The sequence below is a fragment of the Osmia bicornis genome, chromosome 11, assembly GCF_907164935.1.
Source record: "Osmia bicornis bicornis chromosome 11, iOsmBic2.1, whole genome shotgun sequence".
Taxonomy (NCBI): Eukaryota; Metazoa; Arthropoda; class Insecta; order Hymenoptera; family Megachilidae; genus Osmia; species Osmia bicornis.
In genome coordinates this window covers 4,836,157-4,859,644 of record NC_060226.1, presented here as the reverse complement: position 1 = coordinate 4,859,644, position 23,488 = coordinate 4,836,157, and the positions used below count along the sequence as shown (strand labels likewise).

The window sequence follows — 23,488 nt, the reverse complement described above, 5'->3', positions numbered from 1 at the left end:
TTTAGCTAGCATCTTTGTCTACTCCACGTAAATTCACCATCTTTTACTATCTCGAACTTCAACGATCCACCCTTGGAACCAAGATCGGTGTTAATCTTCCACGCGAATTTCTTAATCGAAAGTTGAAGTTGTCGCTTATCAACGGTTTAGAGAAACGGGGGCCTCGTGGACGTTTCTTTATCATGTGACGACGTCGTCGATGAGTAGTGTCTCATCTTTATTCGGTGTACATAGAGCACGAAATCGGTCGACGCGGAATGACAGTCATGGAATCGGACCGTTGTGACGACGATTGGACTTTGAGCGGTCAAAGATTGGATCGAGATGGTGGACAAGAGGAGGCCTCCTTCTCTTCGTGCGAGATATATCATCGGCTGGGTCACAGATATATTGTGGTCGTCCTGCTGCGAGGATCGTTTCGTTGGTTGCCACATAGTGAATCGGTCGTAGGTCGTCGAACAACGGAAGAGAATGTCGTTCGAGCTTCGTACGCAACCGGCGGGACCGGAAGCTAAGGCCGTGGCCGAGAAAGAGCTTAGAGAGATACCGGAGAACATTCAGGAAGGGCTCGCTCAGTTAAAGAAATACCTGGAGGGTGAGTTTCTCGTGTTTCTTTCTTGTTTCTTGTGATTCCATCGAGGTTCAACCTTTTTATTTGGAAGGAGGATGATGGTAGTGCTCTCTTTTTATTAACCTGTAGATTTCGATTGTGAATCAATCAAATGGCTCTTAGTTTCTTCATATTTGTTGATTTTTTTAATGATTTTCCAAATTAATGATAACTACGTTCAACCAAAAATAAATGTAAAATAGGAAATAACCAAAGTAACCAAGGAAATAAAATAATGATAGAACGAGGAGAAATAAAATGAAGAAACTCTGTTAATTTCATATCAATTATTATCGCGTATTTATTTCGAGCAATAGTAATAATAACTTTAATCTTCAGCTTTATCGCTCCTAGACAGACGATTGGATTTCTACGTCATCTTTTTACACCTGTGAAACAGATTCGTTTGACAGCACTCTTCGACGCGACTGTGATTGATCTCTTCTTCATCTTATTGATATTCTCAATAGAAAACCGATCTCTTTGGTACGTTAGAGTGTTAAGTAATCATCAATCAAAATAGTAAATAATATTTCATTAATTCTTTACAAGAAGAAAATACTGTAATTTCATATTTTAGTAGGGGCGCAAGTGTATCGTTATCATTTCTATTTTCAAACGTTATCAACACTGATTCTACGCCAATGCAGTGGGGGGAACGTTATCGCAAATATCTTCTTTGTTGCTTGATCTCGAGGGTCAAGGTCCGACTCGTTATCAATTTGGATTTAAGATCGAATCAACTTTTCGGTATATGATTTTCGATCGTGTGCTTACAGGTTGTTTACACCCTAAAGAGATAGGAAAAATTGGTGAACCAAACGACGGGGTCGTTGGTGCAGCGATAAACTGTTATCGAACGAACTTGCATGACCCCGAGTTTACATTACGATGCACTTCGAGCTGCTTGAAGTCGTGTCAACGTTCGGAATCTTTTCTTCCATTAACAGAAAATGTTTCACATATTGAACGTTAATCATTCCACTTATATTTGTGCATTTCTGACATACGGAGGTAGATGAAAACAGGGTAACATTTTTACAATATGCAATTATAAAGAGATTGTCAGTTCCTCCGGTTTTGTATACCTGAAGATCGTCGTAATTCTTTTTTTAACAAGTATCAAGGTAATTTTCTTGAGTGACACGAGAGGATGTTGGACTTTCCGTGACTGTCGTTCCCGATGAAACGAAAATCGTTCATTGACATGATTTCATTTCGATGACTGTAATTTTTATGAATCTTCCTTTCTGACTGATGGTACATTAAATAAAAAATGACCTGCATAGAAATAATAACGACGTCCAGGAAGTGGTGTCCTTATTATTTGTGGCAAATTTTAATTTTGCTATGGAACAATAGCAGGAAATTACCTTATGAGAGTAGGCCACCTTGGAAGGCCGAAATTCATATGTAAGTTTGTAATTTTTTTCTAAAAAATTTCCATTGCGTTTGCCATTTAAAAAAATAATCCCAAACTTACATATGAATTTCGGCTGTCTAAGGTGGCCTACCCCCTTAAACTGAATCGATAATAATAAAGTATCTCCCGTTTTTTAATCTGACGTTTTTCATTGAATAATGAATCCATAAAATTGATCGTTTCAATCAATTTGAATTCATCTAGAACACTTATGTCATCGTATATATTATTTATCCAACAGCTAGGTTTGTAACCAAGGGAGGTAGACGTATCGGTAACGATTATATTCGTTTGCAAGGTTTATGTATTCTGATCACATATTTATGCATCACCTTTGTTGTTCGATGTCGTGGTAAATTATTCGACGACTATCGCGTCATGGTTTTGGGTCTCTGACCCTGTTCCCATTTTTAGATTCAAATCGAAGAAAAGCATACACGGTGTTAATTAAAAAATGAGAAAAAAGACAGGATACTTATATTCTAACAAAATAATTTCGTTCTGTTTCAGAGGACAAGAAGCTCCATTTCAAAACGGACGACGATTTTCTGTTGATTTTCCTTCGACCATGCAAATTCTACGCGAACAGCGCTTACGAGTTGATGAAGAGGGTCGCCGAGTTCAAAGAGAAAAACGCAGTCCTCTTCGACAATATACTGCCCGCCGACGAGAAGGTGGCCATTTTGGAGCACAATGTGGTGAATGTACTTAAAGGCACGGATCATAAAGGGCGAAGGGTGCTGTTTGTTAACTGCGGAAAGACTTGGGATCCGTCCAAAGTCTGCGCCGATCAGATACTCCGGTTGCTCTATTTAGTCCACTTATTGGCTATGCAAGAGCCAGAAACTCAGGTAATTACAGTGAACACATTTTATTTTCCTCTTTATTCGTAGACTAATTTCAGGGTCGTGTAATCCCGAGACGACCTTTGTAGAGCGTTTTTGGGGAAGCTCCAGGAACTGTTACAAATCCTCCCACATTTTACTCTTTAAATCTATGTTTATTTCCTTTGCAAAACATTGTTGGAGGGTAATCCTTTTACTTAATCAGAGGTTTATCACTATCCCTGAACCACCATTATTCTTTAAATCTAACCCAATCCACTTGCTTTCCATCACTACTATGAATACCTCCTTCATTGCAATTTGTAATTCAAGAATATCGACCGACGCGACGTCCAGATGTTTCGTGAAATCGTCTTATTCGACGAAGTCGTAACTATGGAAAACTTGAGGGAGACCAGTGTATTTCATAATACGACAAAACAGCTTGTGTGCGTCGTAATCACGATCGTTCGATTATGCAAACAATTGCAAACTGACTCCTCCGTTTGTTCCGTTCGGCAATTCGTTCAGCTTGTTTTCTTCGAATGTACTTTGATGTTTTATTATTTACAGATATTCGGTACCGTCGTTATAATGGATTACGATGGTTTGTCTATGAAACAAGTGATGGGTCTCACGCCGTCTTTCAACATGAAGCTGTTGACTTTCATTCAGGACGCCATGCCTTTGCGTTTAAAAGAGGTTTGTTTGTTTCATTTTTCGCGAAAGTCACCGGTTACTTCCACAACTTCCTGATATTTCGTAAATTGAAAGCTTTGAAAAAATAAAAATAATCTTTCCATTTCACAACGATATAGAAGGACACTCGAGTAGCATCGTTGATTGATAAATAATAAAATGCTGATCGATTTGAAACATTGTGTACAAATTGATTGTTTTTAGGTTCACATTGTGAAGCAACCATTCCTCTTCAACATGATATGGCAAATGTTCAAGCCACTCGTCAGGGAAAAATTGAAAAGTCGTATGTTCTTCCATGGTACCAAAATGTCATCTCTTCATCAATACATTCCAAAGAGTCACTTGCCGAAAAATTATGATGGTGATCTGCCGGAAATGGATTACACCAGTGCAGATTGGTACCCTACTTTGCTGAAGCACGAGGACAAACTTAAGGGTAAGGGAAAAGATTCAATTTACTTTAAAATATACACTTAATAGCGATATAATATTGCAATATAAAATAGCAATGAATTAGTTGAATATCATATTTATGCTATGCAGGACACAATAGTAACCATAATCGATACTTATTTAAAATATTCATGGTTCACTCTCGTTATTATTTAATTATGCATTTGGTTATACCATCGGGTATCGATTCCTTCTATAATTGTAACAACATATTTTAATAATATTTTATATAAATATTGTACATTGTATAACGTTTATTTATCGTGAAGTAATATTAATAATCTTCAAAGTTACATAAGCCTCGGTATTTTGAAAACAGCTGGAAAATTGTTGTCTCATTTAAAGGTGTGACTCGTGAATGAATAATTCAGTATAATAAATCTCTATTTCCTTATCTTTTTTTTTCAGAATGGAGCACTTACGGATTGCGGAAAAACCAGTAGATTAAAGAAGAAAATTCGAAATATCCAAATTTTTCTTCGAAATTTTTCCTTTTTGATCACGCGCAGCCTTGTACAAAATACTATTAAGTACTTCACGAATCGTTGTATATTTTTCCTATTAATTCTTGTAATTAGTTGTAATACTTTTGTACTATCAGTTACTCTTCCTGTATCTTATAAATGATTTTCCGAAAAGATCGTCACGTTTCGTTTATCCGTGGAAATCACAATTTCATTTTATTTCCTTTCTCGTATTTAATTCACGTTCTCAATGTGTGCGTATTAAAACGATTTTGTGACCGTGGTTTTCGAGTAAAACTCATGGCCGCTGGCACGTGTAGTTGGGAAACGCAGAACAAATTGAACCAAAATGAGTGAAAGTAGGGAAATGAATAGTAATGTAGGGTAAATAGAAAATAGGTGATAATATTTCAGTTTTAAATGGGCTCTTAGACATCTCCTTATTTTTTTAATAAACATAACTATACGAGTGTTTTATTAAAAAAATTTCTAAGGAAATGTATGAAACGGTGAAGACGTTTCTTAAATTAGGTCAAAGTGCGATAATATACTCTTCTCGTCTCTTATTCGTACGACGTACGAGTATAATATTGCGTGAAAAATCTAGAACACTCTAAACATTAAAATCCTAAAATAGAAGAATAAAAATGTTCGACACTTTTCATATTCGACGTGACAATAGGAGCAGCAGCTCGCTGGCTAGGCTACTTTTCTAATCGTCAAACTTTCACACTCCGAAATACATTTCGTGGACTTTCTCTGTTTCCATCTTTCGCAATCATAATCTATTCGCAATCACGCGTGCATTTGGGAAAAAAGCGATGTAACGCAACTTCCTTGAATTACGTGATGAAGTAATAGAAAATCTTCCTATTTCAAGCGATCAGACTTCAGTGAAATTTTCTATGTACTTATTTATTTTCTTGATGTAATTCCAAATCAGTATCGATTTCAATTTTTACATATCTTCATTGGTTTATTTTTGTGCAATCTTATCTAACCAACAGGCTTTTCGGATATTGATTGATAATATCAGTTTTTGTGTAAGACGGATATGGAGCATCATTTATTGATTTGCTGTTCTCATGATATAAATTACAAATTACGAGTTTCTTAAAAGTTACATAAAGCTTTCACTGTATCAAAGACCCCAACTCTGACCTCGTCGCTATTCGAACAATGCCTATTCTTCGTCAAATATGATAGAAAATTGAATATGAATCAATTTTTCCCACAACGATAACAGAAACCTAATCGTCATTGAGAATAATAAATTGGAACGTGGCAGAAAATCATTGGTTCTAAATAGTCTTATTCAATTTTATTTGTCAAATAAAAATAGTTTGTGGTGTTAATTGATGATTGAATTTTGTTTAATTTCAATCTTTTTTTCCCTTAATTAATATCTTACCTACATCTACAAAATTTCTGAATATACATGTGTTCTAAATACATAATGGTAATTAAAGCCTGCCCTCTTATACGTGGTCATTTGAATTTAGGCATTTAATTTTTTAATTAGGAGTTGATGGTCATTTCGTAGTTTTTTGATTTTGTTGTATAGGTGGTGGTGTAATGGAATTTCGACAATTGAAACCATGACAATGGGTTATCCGTGCCCTTCCCGCCGGCCACGAACATCAGTTCAAGTGGGAGGACAGAGTTCTCCTCTCGCTTTCCAGCCGATTTCTGACTTACGAGTCCTGTTACGAACCAGTCGTCGCCGGTGTCTCGGTCACGTTGGACAGAATTCTCTCGTCGAGAACAATTCTTACCTTTGTTCTTCTTTTTATAAACTTAATCCAGTAATCGATATATCGTGAATTCCATCGCGGATATCATCTGTGCGACAATCTATGAACGTATTTCTGTTTCTTCTTCGAGGAAGAGGAAGAAACTCTTCAAACGACTCGCTGGAGCGTTAAGGTATACCTTGAAACACGTTTCAATCCTGCTGCGTAAAGATCCTCGTCGAAACGAGCAAAAAGGATACTCCGTTCAGGTATGTCGATTAATTTTTATTTGCTTATTTTTAATAATTTCGAAGAATATTGGTCATGCAGTGGATTAATTAAAGGTACGCTTGATTTAGGAACAACGAACTTTTATTCAAAATATATACATAATAATCATTTATTTCTTATGTAAGATTATTCTGTGACCGATAAGTGTCATCGAGGTTCCACTGTATGAGTTCAAAGAAATTATTGAAATTCCATGTTTGAAAATACGGATTGCTTAACATCAGAGAGGTCGTAAACGGGAAGTCGATTCTACCTATATCAAAACTGTCATTAGCGACGAGTAACGATGACAATAATCATGTAATGTTGCAATGAAATATTCTTTTCGTTTAAAATTTGAAGAAACAAATTAGAAATAATCAATCTTATCGAATTAGTTATTCATATGCGATTAATTTTTCCCTCAAGTGTTTAATTATCTTATCTAACAGGGAGCTGTTTTAAATGAGTGAGTTTAGAATATAACAATATATATATATATATAAATAACCACTGTTGTACTTTGCACTAGATTGCACTTTGTACGAAATATTCGATTTTGATCATTGATTACTTCGTTTCAACAGATAATAATTAACGTTAATCATAGATATAACAATTAATTTTTATTTAACCTTTGATACTAACATGGAATAAAAGAATTAAAATTAATTTGTCGTTGTCTGAATGGTTCACTGATCTAACAATTTGAATTATAACAAAATGTCATCCTAATACGATTATCCTTCAATCAAAGATCTTCTTTAACCAGCTAATATTGTAGTTAGGTATTGGACACACTTTAACAACACCACAAGTACAGCACACAAAAGCCTTTGCACACACGCATCCGAACACAGCTGTGTACAAGACCACAAGAACACGGGAACAGGGAGGAAGAACGTGGACCAGGGGGATTGTCTATTGTCTATAGCCAGCTAGATCATGTATTTCCGACAGATAAATTTCTTTGGTGACAAGCAAAGGCCGATCCTTGCCACTGATCCTGGCATGGAGGCCAAACAAGGGAATCCGGACGAGGGGGAAATCATGAAATTGAGAGAGATACCACAGTTCACCGCGGGTAATTTCGTATTGAAGGCTGAATTGGATGATGACGATGAGAGTTTCAAAGAGAAGGCGAAAAACGAGCTTCGAGAGACACCTGAGGTAGTCCAGCAAGCGTTGAAGGACATCAGGGTAATATTAAAAGGTAATTACTACGGTGTTTGCTCAAATACCTTTCTATAACACGAAGAATTTGTATCAAGAAAGTTTTCTAATCGAGATCGATCAATTTCTCCACTTTATTGACGAGATTTAACGAGCTTCTTAATTCTCGATAATCAGAAAATCCAACTCTTATCGTATCGATTATTCGATCGATGAAATTGATTGAACGAATGGCAAACGATATAGATAATTAGCATGAGGTTAAATAGAGAGGGGAAAAAGATACACGTTTATAGGAGGAATGAAATTATAATTTTCCTGATGTTTGGTACATTCTAAGAAGATATACCGGATGGAAATTCTCCAGGAAGATTTCATGCATTGTGAATGCAACGAAGCTGTTCGTTGTATTTATTTTTACGGTGAAAACCGGTCGAGGGAAAATGAAAGTTTCACTATGCGACTTGATGTTCCTTAAACTGATTTTAACAAGGAAATCAGAGTTGACGAAAACGTGTATTATTATATTTGATAAAAATTATTTCAAATAGAGAAATGAAATTCAATGACATTTATGAATATTCTACTTAAAGGATTAAGGCATAATAATAGTGAAATTAATAGTTCATGAGATATTTTTCTCACCTATTTATTACCTTGCCTGATTATTATTCCACAATAAAACGATTTCTTCGATTGCGATAAAGAGTCTCTCTGAACGCAATTAAATTCCTCGTGATGACGATCACGTCGTCAGTATTCTGCTCGATAATTGAAACGTGGAAATTGCACAAACAGGTAATTACCATCTATAGAACTAACAGATTTTTCATTCACAGCTGAGCCGAATTTGGTTTTACCGGACAATGACGAGTTTCTTCAGAAGTTCCTGCGACCTTGCAAATGGTACCCGAAGAGTGCCTTCGAATTGGTGAGTTCGCATATTCGATGCCCAATATTTAATATATCATACCAATTTATTATGTATGATTTGGTAGATGAAAAGGTTCTATCAATTCCGACTGAACCATCCACGATACTGTGAAAATCTGCTACCAAGCGTAGAGACAAAACCATTTGTCGCAGAACTTGTGATACCATTACCAGATCGAACGATAGACGGTTGCAGGTTGTTGCTAATTAACGCTGGAAAAAAGTGGAATCCTAAGCAGGTTTCTCTTGATAATTTGTTTCGTGCTTCTATGTTGTCCTTGGATGCAGCCATTGCCGAGCCAAAGACGCAGGTGCAAAAAATGAAATAAAAAGTGATTCGACTTGATTACCTCGAACAGAGATTAATATTTATTTATTCGTGATTTCAGATAGCTGGTGTTCACGTACTCCTGAACATGGACGGACTCTCGTTGAGCCAAGTAACCTATTTCACACCTAGTTTCGCTGCCAATGTGGCAGAATGGGTACAGAAATGTTTGCCATCTCGTCTGAAGGGAATTCACATAGTGAACCAACCGTTTATATTTAACATGGTCTTCGCCATTTTTAAGCCTTTCCTTATGGTAAGTTCTTTCGCGATGGGAAGTATAATTTGAAACGAATGTATTTCATGTCAATTTCAAATGATCTGACGTTAATAAAGTTAACTCCTAGTTCCTTTTCAAAGAAAAAGAAGTTCAACAAACAGGTATAAGTAATGAATTATACAAGAGCAAATTAAAATTTCAAAAGAATCAAAGAAATAATTCAGGTCATGACGTTGGCACGATGTTTTCCCATCAGCCACGATAATAGATTCATTTAATTAACTCGTTTAACTATGAACATGTAGCGCTGATTGTTCGAATTATCTTGCAGGAGAAAACACGTAACAGGATTCATTTCCATGGAACGAACTGGAGTTCGTTGACTTCTATTATAGGCACCAAAAACTTACCTAAAGAACTTGGTGGAGACTTCGAAATGCCAACTGTTCCTATTGGTCAAGGAATTTCTGATTATTTCTGTTTGTTCGAGAAAGATTTCGAAGGTAATTTTCATCTTCCATTCGGCTTTATTATTTACTATAGTGTAGATTAAAGAGGAACAAGAAACCTTTAGAACACCATTTTTCACGTTCGAATCTGGTCATATCAGAAATATTCTGCTTCGCATAATTAGGTATCTAATGCGTGGTTGTATGTTGTTTTACCATATATCATTACCAAGCATGAATCTTGTTGTGTAATCGTGGTCAAGTATAATTTTTCTTGACGGACGAACAAAGAAAATGTCGACTTCCGGTTCACCTAACTTCGTTATCGTAGAAATTCATCAGAATTTCAAGGTTTATTCTTTCTTCATTATTCTTGCTACTTAGTTTTGAAAATATAAACTTGAAGATCGAAGATCGGCCTCCTGGAGTGCTCTGTTTAAAAATTAGGTTCAAACAGAGCACCCCGGAAGTCGATCTTCAATTGCTTATATCTCGAAAACGAAACCACCGATTTCAAAATGGCAAAAGGCATTTTTATTCAGTGTAAATAGTGAATTACTTCTTATGCGACAAATTAATCTTTTGTTTTTCTTTTAGTTTCCAATAAACACGGGTATAAAAAAAATGCAAAGCGATAAGAAAGCAAGTGAAGTTATTTATCAATGTTGAGATCAAACGAGAAACAAGATGCTACAATCTTACCTTGTACATCAATTAATGGTATGTTAAAAACGATGATTAACAAACAATAATCGTTCGTGCCAATAAATCAAATGAAATATATCGTTGTTTAACTCCATGAATGTGTTTGATCGGTGTAAAATCGAGTTTGTAAAAAGGGTAAACGCAAATAATATGTTTAAATAAACTGTGTTCGGATTGTCATATATTTTATTTCATGTATCTTTAATTATAAATAAAAAACATTTTACAGAGAGGAATATCTTACACTTTTCTCCGTACAAAACATTTACAATCGTTGGAATGTTCGACAAAATGATTTACCAATCGTGCAACATGAAAATTGATTTATAAACTTAAAAAAAAAAGAATTGAAGTCTTCTTAATTAACAGATCTCACCACCGTTAAACAAAAATCTATATCGTTTGTTAAGAACATTCTGATCCTCCTTATTAAATAATATCATAAATATCATAAATTGTTAATTTACAGCTTAACTCAATTATCCTATTGACAGTTTAACTGTCTTCTTTTTTTCAATAATACAATCGAGGCTAGTGTAACGAATTACATAATGCTGTTCACGATTCGTTGTTCTTCTTTTTTTTTATAAAAATATATATAATTATAGAGAGTCAATTAGGAGCGCAACAGGGGTAACATGTTCTTCACAAATAAGCAAGCGAGTAGAACGACCAATCTTGGTTCAGCACATTGATAAAAGAAACCCACAGCTGATGTTGTTTGTTCGAAAATCGACTCGAGATCCGATTTTTGATTGTAAGCAAGCATTTTCTTTTCTGTTTCTGCTGCTCTTCTTTTGAAGATACATACGTCCAAGGAGATGAACTACTTCTTCTTGTAACCGTACGAGTTGATCGCTGAGAAGAAACAGAATAATTAGATTAAAACTGAAAGGCATTTTATTTTAAAAACGAATTTAAATAAATAAAATTTCCGCGTACCATCGTATTCTTGATCGCACATTAGCAACAACTCCAGCCACTGTGGTCCAGTTACTCTTGGAATTTGCAGATTTCCTCCGTAACAATCTGGCAGACATTTTGGTGAAATGTACTGGTGTAACGATTTGCGATCCGTGCCATGGAAGATGATCTGGAAACGTAAAAATTCTTCAAATAATATAAATCTTTAAACAGAGAACAGAGTAGAGAGAGTTTTGTTCATCAACCCACCCTGCTCTTCAGCTTTTCTCTAAGGAACGGTTTGAACAGCGCGAACACCATATTGAACACGTATGGTTGATTAACAATATGAATGTTTTTTATCCTAAGCGGCATAGCATCCTGCAGCCAATCGACTATCCTTTTCGCGAACGGCGGATTGAACTGCCATGTTTGCTGAAGGCTCAATCCGTCCATGTCAAATATAACAACTGCTCCTGCGATTTGTGAAGCTGGCTCTAACATAGCTGCCTCCAGGTATAAGACGCATCCTTTGAATACTTCGTCCAGGTTGCACTTGTTGTGTTTCCATTTTTTACCCAGCTCGATGATCAACATCCTTCGTCCATGTTGGTCCCGATTCGGTAACACGGTCAGGATATTTTGTTCAAAGATGTTCTTTTCCCGGCTCGGTTTCAAGTTATCGTATACGTTCGCGTGTTTCACTTTGAAGTTGTAATAATGTTTCACCAGCTTCAATGCTGATTCCGGATAATACTTGCAAGGCCTGAGGAACCGGATCAACCATGCCTCGTTATCCAATGGAACTTTTAGGTCCGTCTCGGCTGTTAAATAATTATCATTAATTATTATTTTTCAACGAACGAGGGAAAGCGTGAAATTCAATTAAAAACGAAATCATCATTACCTTTGAGTAATTCTTTAAATTGAGCAATTGCTTCTTTCTGGAGTTCAGGGGTCTCTCGTAGCTCCTTTTTAGCGACTTCCTGCAATTCCGCGCTAGGTGGTCCAAGCTCAAACTCGAGCGTGAAGTCGCCGAGTTTCAGGGACGGAAGTTTCTCGCAATCGGTCAACATTGTTTCTGAAAACAAAATTCCCACGTTACGATTCATGAAAGGAAGAAGCGTAGAGTATTTAAGGACCAATCGAGTCGACGAACGTAATTTTGCATACAATGAGAACGTTTTCAGTGATATTTCGAGCGAAGAAATCGTAAACACGAGTGACAGGTCGAATAAAATATTTAATAATTTTATAACGATGTTCAACACTAACTTCCCAGCTCCATGATCAGAGGTTTTGAATTTTCTTGTTACTTTTGGATACTCTTCGGTCTTCGATCACCAGTAAGTATCGAATAAAATTTGCTGGGAAAAGAGGTCGACCGGTTTCCATCAGGACATTCAAAAGAATACTAAACAACTGAGCACACGTTTCGCGAACTATTTAATTACAGCATATCCACTCGGAAGTTGCGAGTAATGCTCCGATAGCGCAACAGCGTAACGATTCGTCACGAATTGTGACTCATTTGTGCATGGATCCAATGAGATTCGTTCCAAGTACGTGTGTCATTGGAATTTATTTGAATGTGTACCATAAACATGCAGAATTGTAAGTTTATTACTTCTCGTGTAATTTATATGAAAGTTGTCTGTCAGAATGAAAGACATCATTATCTTCGTTTCTTCACTGATGTCTTCATTATAGATCATTGTTTTAATGGATCATTGTCGATGGATTATCGTTTTCCAATTAATTATAGAAGGTACTAATCACACGTTTTATTACTTCCGCAAAACGTTAACGAAGCACGTTTGTTATACGTTTAGAATCACAACAACGTGACAGTCGGAAAATCAGTCTGTTATCAGTGTCCGGTGTTTATCACTTGCTATCGTATTCTCGTTATGATGCACGTATCTACCAACCAGAGCTGATAAATAATAAACGTTTTCACTGGTACTTCGCATCTGGTTTTTATTTTGTAGCTGGTACAGGTAATGGAAAAAAAGGAAAGGACGTTGATTCAAATTTTATTGATAATGATCGATAATTTTTTATATGATATTAGCAATCATTATTAGGAGTTAATAACATCAGAAATTATTTAAACAGTGATTCAATCGAAACAAGTCAAATGAAATGATTTTGAAGCCTAACAATTCTATGTCGATCTGAACAAAACACAGGTACCAGTCACCAGCGACTGTATTCTGTTTAGCAAATGCATCGTGAAAAAGAGCGTAAACGTGGCAGGAAACAGTGACTACAAATATAAAAAAGACTGGACACATCTTTGTTCTCCAGGGGGCACGGTTGCGGGGTCTAGGTATCCCAGGCAATCGGTATGACAGTCGTGCCTGTTTTACCAGTCCCTCTTTTACCACACCTCGTATGTACGAAGTTATGCATGTACCCCACATTAAAAATAAAAAACATTTACAGCCACTGATTCGAACAAAGATAGCTGGCTGTGGCATTGTTATCAATAGTTTGACGTAGAGCGAAGTGAAACATCATCAGTCTCATAGTGACCACCAAGGGGTGCAGATCTACCTGCTAAACATACATATATCTATATATCTTATTTTCCGCGTTAATTTAATTTGCTGTATTTATCTTCCTAGCTTATTGAATACACTCATTAGGTGGACGAACGTGTTGATTTTTTTACTCCCGTGTGCATCCTTTATATCCCTGATTCCTACACACCTCTGCACCCCTTATATCACTATATTATTTACATCCCGGCATTCCTTACATCACTGCATCCTTTACATCCTTGCTTTCTTTATATCCTTGCATCTTTTACATGCCTGCATTCCTTATATCCTTACATTCCTTAAATCCCTGCACCCCTTACATCCCTGTAAGCTCTTTTTGAGTAAGAAATCGTTACAAATTAAGTTCCTTTTTTTACCACCAGAGGGCGCTGATTCGAGGTCGAAATTTTAGTTCACATTTTTGCCGCTAGAGGGCCAGAATCTCTGCTTGATTTAGTTCCTTTTTCAAAAACCAGAGGGCGCTGATTCGAGGTCGAGATTTTAGTTCACATTTTTGCCGCTAGAGGGCCAAAATCTCTGCTTGATTTAGTTCCTTTTTCAAAAACCAGAGGGCGCTGATTCGAGGTCGAGATTTTAGTTCACATTTTTGCCGCAAGAGGGCCAAAATCTCGGTTTGATTTAGTTCCTTTTTCAAAAACCAGAGGGCGCTGATTCGACATCGAAATTTTAGTTCACATTTTTGCCGCTAGAGGGCCAAAATCTCTGCTTGATTTAGTTCCTTTTTCAAAAACCAGATGGCGCTGATTCGACATCGATACAGCGCCCCCTGGTGGCGAAAAAAGGAACTAAATTTGTAACGATTTTTTATTCAAAAAGAGCTTGTAGCGGTACAAGGAATATAAGGACAGGCATGTAAGGGAAGCAGGGGTGTAAGGAATGCTTAGATGTAAGGATGCAGGCATGTAAGGAAAGCAGGGGTGTAGGGAATGCATACATATAAGGGATCCAGGCATGTAAGGAAAGCAGGGGTGTAAAGGATGCAGTGATATAAGGAATGGAGGGATCTAAGGGATGCTGGGTATAATTAATGCAGGGATATAGAAGATAAAGGAATATAAGGGATGCCGGGATATAAGGAATGTAGGGATGTAAGTGATACAGGTATGTAAGGGTTAAACGGGTCTGCAGGGCCGCAGGGGGCCAGGGCTGGGGCCCCGGTCTCCACTGCACGCGGCCCGAGGAGTGCCGGCATCGGGTGTGGCCCCCGATGTCGGCGGAATTTGGCAGGTGGGGGAGGGTCAAAGGTCATATTTCTATAGCCCCTGTGCAGGCCACCGTGGTGGTTTTAGTGGGTAAAAATCCCACACTACCTCTGGCCCCTCCCCAGAGGGACTGGAGGTGTCTTTCTGAAGATTTCCACCACGTAAAAAAAAAAAAAAAAAAAAAAAAAAAGATGTAAGGGTGCAGAGATGTAAAGGATGCAGGGATATGAAGAAAGCAAGGATGTAAGAGATACATAGACGTAAGGAATGCAGGGGTGAGTAAAATAAATAACTGCAAAGGGTAAGTTTGTCCATAAAGAGTAAGAATAGGATAAACAATAATCGGGAAGGGTGGTCTCCGCGAGGCCCATAATGAGAAATAAAATAATAAATAATTAGGAAGCGTGGGTTTGACCCATAAAGGAGGATAAAATAATTAATAACTGGAAAGGATGGACCATAATGAAGGATGAAATAATAAATAACTGGAAAAAGTGAGGCGGGGCTCATAAGGAAGGATAAAATAATAAATAAAAGGTGTGGTCGGCCGAGGCCTCGAAGAGAGATAAAATGATAAATTTTATTCCTCTTTGATAAGCTTGATAATAAGCAGAAAAAATAAACAAAGTAAATTAAAAGTACCTATATGTATGTTTAATAGGTTGATCCGCACCCTTCGGCGGTCGCTATAAGACTGAGGAGGTCGCACCTCGTTCTAGGTCAAACTTTTCATATTGAGAATGTTATATAAAGAAATAACTGAGAAAATAAGTTAACTAAATTACCTAAATAAATTAAGAAGGAAATTCATCAAAGTAAATAATAAGTCAATTGATTTTTTAAAATAATTTATTTACTAAGGTGCATGAAGCGAGTACAAATTTGTCATTTCAGAACATCACGTGGAAAAACAGTTGCATAAATTAAATACATAAAGTGAGAATGGAACTCGAATAAATTAAATAAGTAACCGAGAAAAAGAGTTAAGTAAATTATCCAAATTACTCGGGAAGGGAATCAAGTAAATGATATAATTAGCCCTGAGAGGAAATTAAGTACATTAAATAAATGTGATTTAGCAAGGAAATCAAATACATTAAATAAATCACTTATCTTTTACATTTTCCACGCTTACGATTGATACTTCCGGTAATTAACAATGATAACAACTTTAGATATGCACAACACGAAAATTTACTCGAAGGTAATTACAAAACATTCTCAACATACTTTTAAACATCGAAATCACGTCGAAGCCTTGTCCAGACTGTCGAGGATACCACGGAAATGGTCACTGAGATCTTCGATCGGAATAAAAAACACAGGAAACACACTTTTATTGTAACTCAGGGTCAGTTTCTATGAATTAATTTCTTTCGAAGCTTGTACACTTTTTTAGTTTGCAATTAAATTGTTTCGCACCTCGCGATACGCTCCTTTATCGGCGTGGAACGCTCGACAACACGTGACGTCGTATGATCGCCGTTTAAGCAGCAATTATAGCCGGCATTCCGCTCGCAAAACGCTCGTCCGCTTCTGACGGGGTCAGCTTAATCACTGTGCTCGCCATGTAGAAATTGAATCGGCCAGTCTAAGCTGCTGAATATTGCAATCGTCCACCAAGATGTTCGTGACGCTTCAGGGGATTCTCCTAGCGTGTAACCGTGCGTTTTTTTTTAGTCTCTTCTTTTTCTTTTCAGCTGGTAATCACGCTTCCCGTCGGGCAGGTGAAGTATGGAATCGTGTTGTGCATTAACAAGAAGTGCATGTACAGCTATGTTCATAAATAACTCTTTCACTTCGTTCGCTTTTTAATGAAAATTTTCCTCGAATACAATCTATTCAGTATTCACAAAAATGTATAGTTACAGTTTTTTCTAGGTGATAATTAGTGCACTAAAAAGTGCATCAAAAAGTGCATCGTCATAAAGAATAAAAGAAGAAACGATATCGTGTGGAATAAAATGCAAAAAGACGATTGCCGAGTGATTTATGTAATCGTTAAGGAATATAGTTGCTCTGTCTGACGATCGTAGACCGGAAATGAGGTAAATCCATAGTGATACGCAAATTTGAAGCGCATATAAAACGCGCAGGTTTTAAAGCAACATTTTCTGGCGCTGATCAATGACGGAAGTGAATGATCGATTGGGAAAATCATGTAGCAAGAAACTTTCTTTTTTCGTTTCGATGTTACGTTCATTGTGCAATAGTGAATTTCCACGACACTTTAATGACGCGTTTAAATACAAAATTAATAAGACTACGAGTGAACGTAAAACGGGTATGAATTGCAAATGAAACGCAACATCTCAGTTTTATATAAGCGTGACGTTCATACTAAATTCAGAGTTGAAAATATTATTTCGCTGACTGTAAAAACATAAGCTGTTTTTTCTCAATATAATGTTGTAAGTGAACGTGTTTTTCGTGGAACCAGATCATCCAGCAGTTAAATTAAATTATTTCCGCGTGACCTCGCTTCATATTTCTTCATCCTTTTCATTTTCTTTAATACACTTGATTGCCATAAAAAGTTGTAATTAAATCAAACATTGCCGGAAATGAAAATTAAATAGAATTTAAATGAAATTTTTCAAAATTTCAATGTTCTTTTATAACAAATTGCATTGCAAATGTTTTGGACTATAATTAATTGAATTATATGCCGTTTGTGTTATAAAATTACACAGGAAAATATCGATCGCGAAAGTGACGAGAAAAAGGATCAAGGACGCGATCGGAGCAGTAATTGCTGGTTGACAAACGAGGCGAAGAAACGAGAAAAAAAAATTGGATAAAAAGCCTTTCTGAATTCCTTTGAATGCGTGGACTTTCTATTTTACCAGTTAATCTATATTAAACAATTTCAAAACCTGATTCTTGCAACATGTTACAAAACTGGATCTAACGTATGCAGAAAAAAGTTGTCAAGAAAAACGCGTCAGCGAAAGAAAAGTTAACTGAGTTTCTCCTTAAACTTTCATGAAAAAATAATATCTTTTATTGTTTCATTCGTCTGCGACTTTGAAAACATTCGAGAGACATGATTTTTTCATGAATATTAATATTGTAGATTGACAACATTTCGAATGGCAAGTCTTGGAAAGATTGAATATTCTGTTAATTTTCGACGTATAGTTATATTCATATATGTTTAAGTTGACTGCCTTTTTGTCGATGTATGTACTGGCACGTTGCTTGAATATTCAATCATGGTCGTTTCGGAGTGACGAAATCATGTTGAGAAAAAAAGAACAAACTTCCGTTTCCAGTGTTATCTCCAGACAGCTGGTCGATGAAGAAAGAGTCACGGATTCGAAATTATGTATTCTAAATGTTTGTATAAATTCGATAAAAATTAATTTGCAGAAGAAAAAAACAAATTTATATGAATTACGAAACGGAAACACGAAAAAGGTCAAATTTCTTTCACTGTCTGCGTCCTCGAGCTGCACGAGCCATCAAAAAAGAAGGGGCCACTGTTCGAGGTGAACTTCTTCCACGATCAGGGTCATCCATGTCTATCTTTTAGTTCTTCTTCTCTTTTCGGATACGAAAAGCTTTTCTTCAGCTTCGAAAGTGAACGATCAACATGTATCTATATACATAGGTACTTGAACTTTGAAGTTTAAAATGGGGTTATTGACCTGGGTCAATATTGATTCCGTTCAATTTTGTCAATACTGGATCGAGAAATATAACTAATCTTTAAATTAACAATAGTAAATCCATTTGTAATTTGGATTTATAACACTACTGAAATTACGAAGGTTGATTAGTCAACCCTCGGATGGCGGACCATGGAGAGAACCTCAATTTTAATTTAATCTCATATTTCATACTGTCATCTTTTTTAAATTTTAATTACCATGACTTGAAAATATAATATAATGTAGAAGGTGGTAGGATGAAAATTAACCCTGTAACTACCCTTACTAAACTTCGCGAAAGACCAAAAAACTTTCGAATAGAAAACACCAATCTTTATTAAAACTTCAAGTTTTAAATTATTTCCTTAAGTAACTGCGACGTCGTACATTTATCTCTTCCCTTTCTTCTATCAGTTTTTATCATCAAGATTTACGAGCAGACTGCAAGTAAGGATTGCAGTCGCTCGTTGCAGCTGCATTCGGGGGTTGTAAAATTTTATCGAGCGATTCCTTTCTTAGGCACATCGACCCACCGTTACAATTGGCAGCCGACCAAGAAGTTCTGCTTGGGAAAAAAGGGTGCAACGAGCCGAGCTGGTTACCTTCGCGATCATTTACCAGCTCCGACCGCTATTTCAACGTTGAAATAGTATCTGAATCGATGCCAAAAACGTGGCACACTGTGTTCTACGTTCATCGTTCGATCGCCTTTACGTTACGAGTACCTTCAACAGGCAGTATTTACATGCATCAACACATCATCGATGCAAAATATCCAAATTGATATGTTAGACGAATTTTTACACATGTACCGTGACGTTAGAGATTGAGCTGGGCTATAGATTATAGTTGAAATGAATTTAACAACAATTGGGCAGGAAAATTTTGCAATCTTTTAAACATTTAATTCATTAATTACAGTCGGCGTTCAACCGAGAGAGGTGAACTTAATTTCAAAAGTGGTTCAAGCTTCTCATTCGAAGGAAAAATGAAAGAGCAAAAGGGCTTTAAGCGAGGCAAAAAGCAGCAGCTTACAATGAGTGAAAAGAATGAACAGAGGAAATGGAGACGAAAAAGGGAACAAAAAGTAATGAAAGAAAAGAAAAGAAACAAAAGAAGAAACGGTAGCTACATCATGAAACTTCCACTAGGAATACAAAACAGTTTCATTACGTTGACGTTGATTGAGTCTAAAAATATAAGAACCTAATTTTCACGACGTCCAATCAACCCTTTAAAAAATTAATTAACCTTTTATAAAAATAGTTGGATAAGGTGAGGCAGTAGTACGGACGGTTTTTCTATCGAACGATTGAGTAACGATACCTAGAGCAGTCGAGAGACAAGTTTGAAAAAGAAATTTCCCGCTGAAACTTCGAGGAAACTAACTCGTTCCCCATCGCGGGAAACTCGTGACCGCGCTGTATTGTGTCATTCAAACGTAACACATTGACTGCGTGGCAAGCGTGCCACGGTCGTGGAGAAACTTGGCTGGTATACTTGCAAGAAGTCTTGCACGTGCGATGAACACAAAGAAGAATGGCCACTTCTGATCGTGCTTTATAATGCTCTTCGTAAAAACCGTTTCAAAGTTGTACAGGGAAACAACTTTGGAAAAAAGAAAAATGTTCAGAGGATGAACTCTTTCGAATAACGCTAGCCATTCAAAAGTTTCTGAAATAAATTTCGATTTACACCAGAAGATAAGTTGTTTTAAACGGGAGTATCCAAGTTTCTTAAACGGCATTAAAATCTCAGGAAAGTGAATGTATCGGATTGGTGTTACGAAACGCATGGAATAGTACGAAAATGTCAGTCAATGATTTTACCAGACGGCGATTATGCAAATTGTTAAAGCGAAACGATTCGCGATGATATTGTCTCGGATCTAGCACGAAACGATGGATACTCTGGTTCGCGCATCACCAACATGGAAATTATAATTTCAAATGATCGATTTTAATTTCTGATCGACCGGGCAAAAAAACGCTCATCGAGAACGCAGAGATTCAATTTGCATATCAGCCCGTTTCCACGATCCGCTCACGTTTTTTTCATTCCCTTTCCTTTTTTATGCGTTTCGGTACAGTCTCTAAACAGTGACGTCCGACGGTAGTGATCGCTCTTCTTTGCTATGACACGTTATTTGCGATTGCACAAGTATCTATATTTGCTAGAATAATTGGCGTGTTTTTAAGTGCCACGAAGTCGTGTATAAATTTTAATGAGAATAAACTACAGGGTAGCAAGAAACGCGTTTGAAATGTCGAGATAAAGGTGCCTGGTTCCCCTCGATGGATACATTTTAATTAGTAATTAAAATCTATTTTTACTTAACGTTTTAATGATAAAGTAGAAACATAATAATTAACTTGGACGTATAGAATTTTCTACACGGCTTACTATTTATATTTAATTATAAATGGCAGTCTTTTCGATCTAGATAAATCACTTCAATAGATCAAAGTGACGCTAATAAACACATTAAGTCGGAACAGTGATTGGAAAATTATATGACTAATTATAGGACTAATAACAGGACAATTTTTAATCGTCATCCTTAATTACCCCAACCAATTGATATAGAATTGCAACAAATACGTAGCAACAGTTGCCAAAGTGTTGATACAGTTAATATTACTTGATTGGGTTTCAAAAATGAGAAGGAAAATTTTTCAATTAACTAAAAAGTACTTTCTCTTACTCACGTTTTATGTACTCCATCGCGACATTCAAAGTTTCTCCTGCACTTCTTGGATTCACCTTCGAATCAAGGCTCGTTACAAGGATCGTTCAAAGGTAGCCATAAAACTGAACGTCGAGCAGACTTCGAAGCTCGAAAAACTGTTGGAAAATTTTGGAACGGAATAGATCGACGCGGTGGCGCGTTCCGGTCGAAAAACGAACGAAAATGAGAGGGCCCCGGGCCCTGGGGTCTGTTCTTATACGCGAGCCAATTCACCGTCAGGGTCGAAAAGACGAATCTCGACGAGTTTTTCCATGTGTACACGCTCGTGACGATGACGCAGGTTAACGCGAGATCGTTTCTTTTGACGGACGACTCGTCTGTATCGAAGGATGGAGTGGGAGATGGGAAATGCGTGTCAGGTTGAGGGGGAAAATCGTTCCATGGATAAAATTCACTTGGTTTTGAGTGGGGAAATGGGATCGAACCGATCAAGTGGGAGGATTGAAGCAGCTGTTCTGATGGATAAGCAAGACGAAGGAGAAGTGAAGGTGCATTCTGCAGCATGGTGGGGAAGTTGCACCTCCGTGTTATTTCATCTGGCAAGCGATTATGTCATACCCGGATCAATTTTGGATCCGCATATTTTGGAAACTCCTATTTATATCCTCGACTATTTCAAGTAAATTTGTGTCAAAATTGTAGAATAATATTTTTTACATAATGCTTTGTTTTTGAGAAAATAAATACATGATCGAACAAGTTTACAAACTATTTACTTCCCTATTTGTATACACTCGTGATACAATGACACGATCTATTGTCGTAATTAATTATACAGGGTGAGCCAATAAAAATTTTAAAGCGGTAGCGTATCGACTTCTCCGCGTGTAATGCAATGGAGAACCATTACATGTAACCATGATGGTCGAAGGTCAAGATTTTGAGACGAACCGCGGGAATGTCAGTAGCAATTTGAAAATAACAATAAGGGAAACAAAAGAGAAAACAGGTGCTTCGGTGTATGTGTCATTCGGTCAATGTCCAACGCGGATTATATAATTCATATAATCATGAATATAATCAACTAAATGTATGTTTCCATAGATATTATTTATCAAAATCATATGTTTCATTTTAAATATATTTTGAATCTTTATTCATGTTTAAACTCATTGTACTATTAATCAATAAACACTTTGACAACTGTATATTACCAGTTTTTTCATTGCAAAAACATATTAAAATTATTTAAATTCAAACTGACAATGAGATATTAAAAAACAATTAACCATCACAGCTCTCACTGTCTGCTACCCAAGTTCACAGTATTCAAAATTTTCTCTCAAAAACCATCGATCATATTCTCAGCACAAAAAAATCGACCACCCCCAACAACACTATCACTCTCAACGTTCTCCATAATTATCCATAAAATGATGAGTATAATCCACACTCACCGGTTATCCGGAATTTCCCGTCTCCAACAAGAAGCGTGAGAAACTCTGTACTAGCACAACGCTTATCAGCACGTAAGATCACCCGACGAAAACGAAATGTCGCACGCTAATGAGTGATGCGTAAACGAGACCTTCTCTTCTATATAAACGCGTTCGGTACCAGCCGCTTCGAGCTATGACCTTCCCTACCCGATCTGACCCTACCCCTTCCAACAAATTTTTCTCTCGTGGATGTTCGACGTTGTGGCTGGTTGCTGCACACGAGGAGAGGATCGATCGAAACGAATGATTTCAGTCGGTCAGGGGATTAATGGGTCGGCCAGGAGGCATGTTTATCAGCATGATCCCCTCCATTTCTGATGGAAGCGCCTTTTAAAACACTTGGCGGGGATGTTTGTTTATCGCTAGAGGGTGCGGCCACGATCGGGTTATAGATGTTTATTAATAAATTGACGATGAACTTGGAAACGGATATCGCGACGAGGGTGGTCGATTGTGATGCTAGGGAACGTTAAGGTGGGTCAGATCGATCACAGTGGTATTTCAATCAAAAGAATCGTCAAAATTATATGTTCTTTTTATTCTACCTCTTATTATGGAGTTAAAGACGATAGAATAACTTTCCGCCGGCACGAAGTTTCGTTTTCTTAAGTTTAAATAAATATTTGAATTCGCACTCTAAGCACGTTCGCGTGGCAACACGGTTTATCTGGAGTTTCGTCGACTCGCA

The 23,488-nt window shown here is 36.9% G+C and overlaps 3 protein-coding genes across 7 annotated transcripts; 2 read left to right on the top strand and 1 right to left on the bottom strand.

Annotated features, from left to right (window-relative positions):
* The first annotated feature begins 253 nt into the window (after nucleotides 1-253).
* On the top strand, nucleotides 254-4,650 carry LOC114872434 (clavesin-1). Its single transcript, XM_029179619.2, has 5 exons — nucleotides 254-595; nucleotides 2,544-2,884; nucleotides 3,431-3,559; nucleotides 3,761-3,995; nucleotides 4,421-4,650. Exons 1-5 carry the CDS (start codon nucleotides 472-474, stop codon nucleotides 4,453-4,455), a joined length of 864 nt encoding a protein of 287 aa, XP_029035452.1. The 5' UTR covers nucleotides 254-471; the 3' UTR covers nucleotides 4,456-4,650.
* A 1,525-nt stretch (nucleotides 4,651-6,175) lies between these two features.
* LOC114872432 (alpha-tocopherol transfer protein-like) lies at nucleotides 6,176-10,476 on the top strand. Of its 2 annotated transcripts, none has more exons than XM_029179614.2 (7): nucleotides 6,176-6,478; nucleotides 7,440-7,692; nucleotides 8,492-8,583; nucleotides 8,651-8,896; nucleotides 8,975-9,169; nucleotides 9,465-9,636; nucleotides 10,180-10,476. In XM_029179614.2, the coding sequence occupies exons 2-7, from the start codon at nucleotides 7,491-7,493 to the stop codon at nucleotides 10,218-10,220; spliced, it is 948 nt and encodes a 315-aa protein (XP_029035447.1). In that variant the 5' UTR covers nucleotides 6,176-6,478; nucleotides 7,440-7,490; the 3' UTR covers nucleotides 10,221-10,476. The 2 variants fall into 2 exon arrangements, with proteins under 2 accessions (XP_029035447.1, XP_029035446.1); XM_029179613.2 differs by having other exon boundaries at nucleotides 7,264-7,692.
* Nucleotides 10,456-22,993, bottom strand: LOC114872433 (alpha-tocopherol transfer protein-like). 4 transcript variants are annotated; one of them, XM_029179618.2, is made up of 5 exons: nucleotides 22,759-22,993; nucleotides 12,098-12,271; nucleotides 11,461-12,014; nucleotides 11,230-11,380; nucleotides 10,456-11,145 (listed from the first exon to the last, which is right to left on the bottom strand). In XM_029179618.2, exons 2-5 carry the CDS (start codon nucleotides 12,264-12,266, stop codon nucleotides 11,114-11,116), a joined length of 906 nt encoding a protein of 301 aa, XP_029035451.1. In that variant the 5' UTR covers nucleotides 12,267-12,271; nucleotides 22,759-22,993; the 3' UTR covers nucleotides 10,456-11,113. The 4 variants fall into 4 exon arrangements, with proteins under 4 accessions (XP_029035451.1, XP_029035448.1, XP_029035450.1 ...); XM_029179615.2 differs by lacking the exon at nucleotides 22,759-22,993 and adding an exon at nucleotides 21,321-21,649; XM_029179617.2 differs by lacking the exon at nucleotides 22,759-22,993 and adding an exon at nucleotides 16,190-16,306.
* Nucleotides 22,994-23,488: the final 495 nt, after the last annotated feature.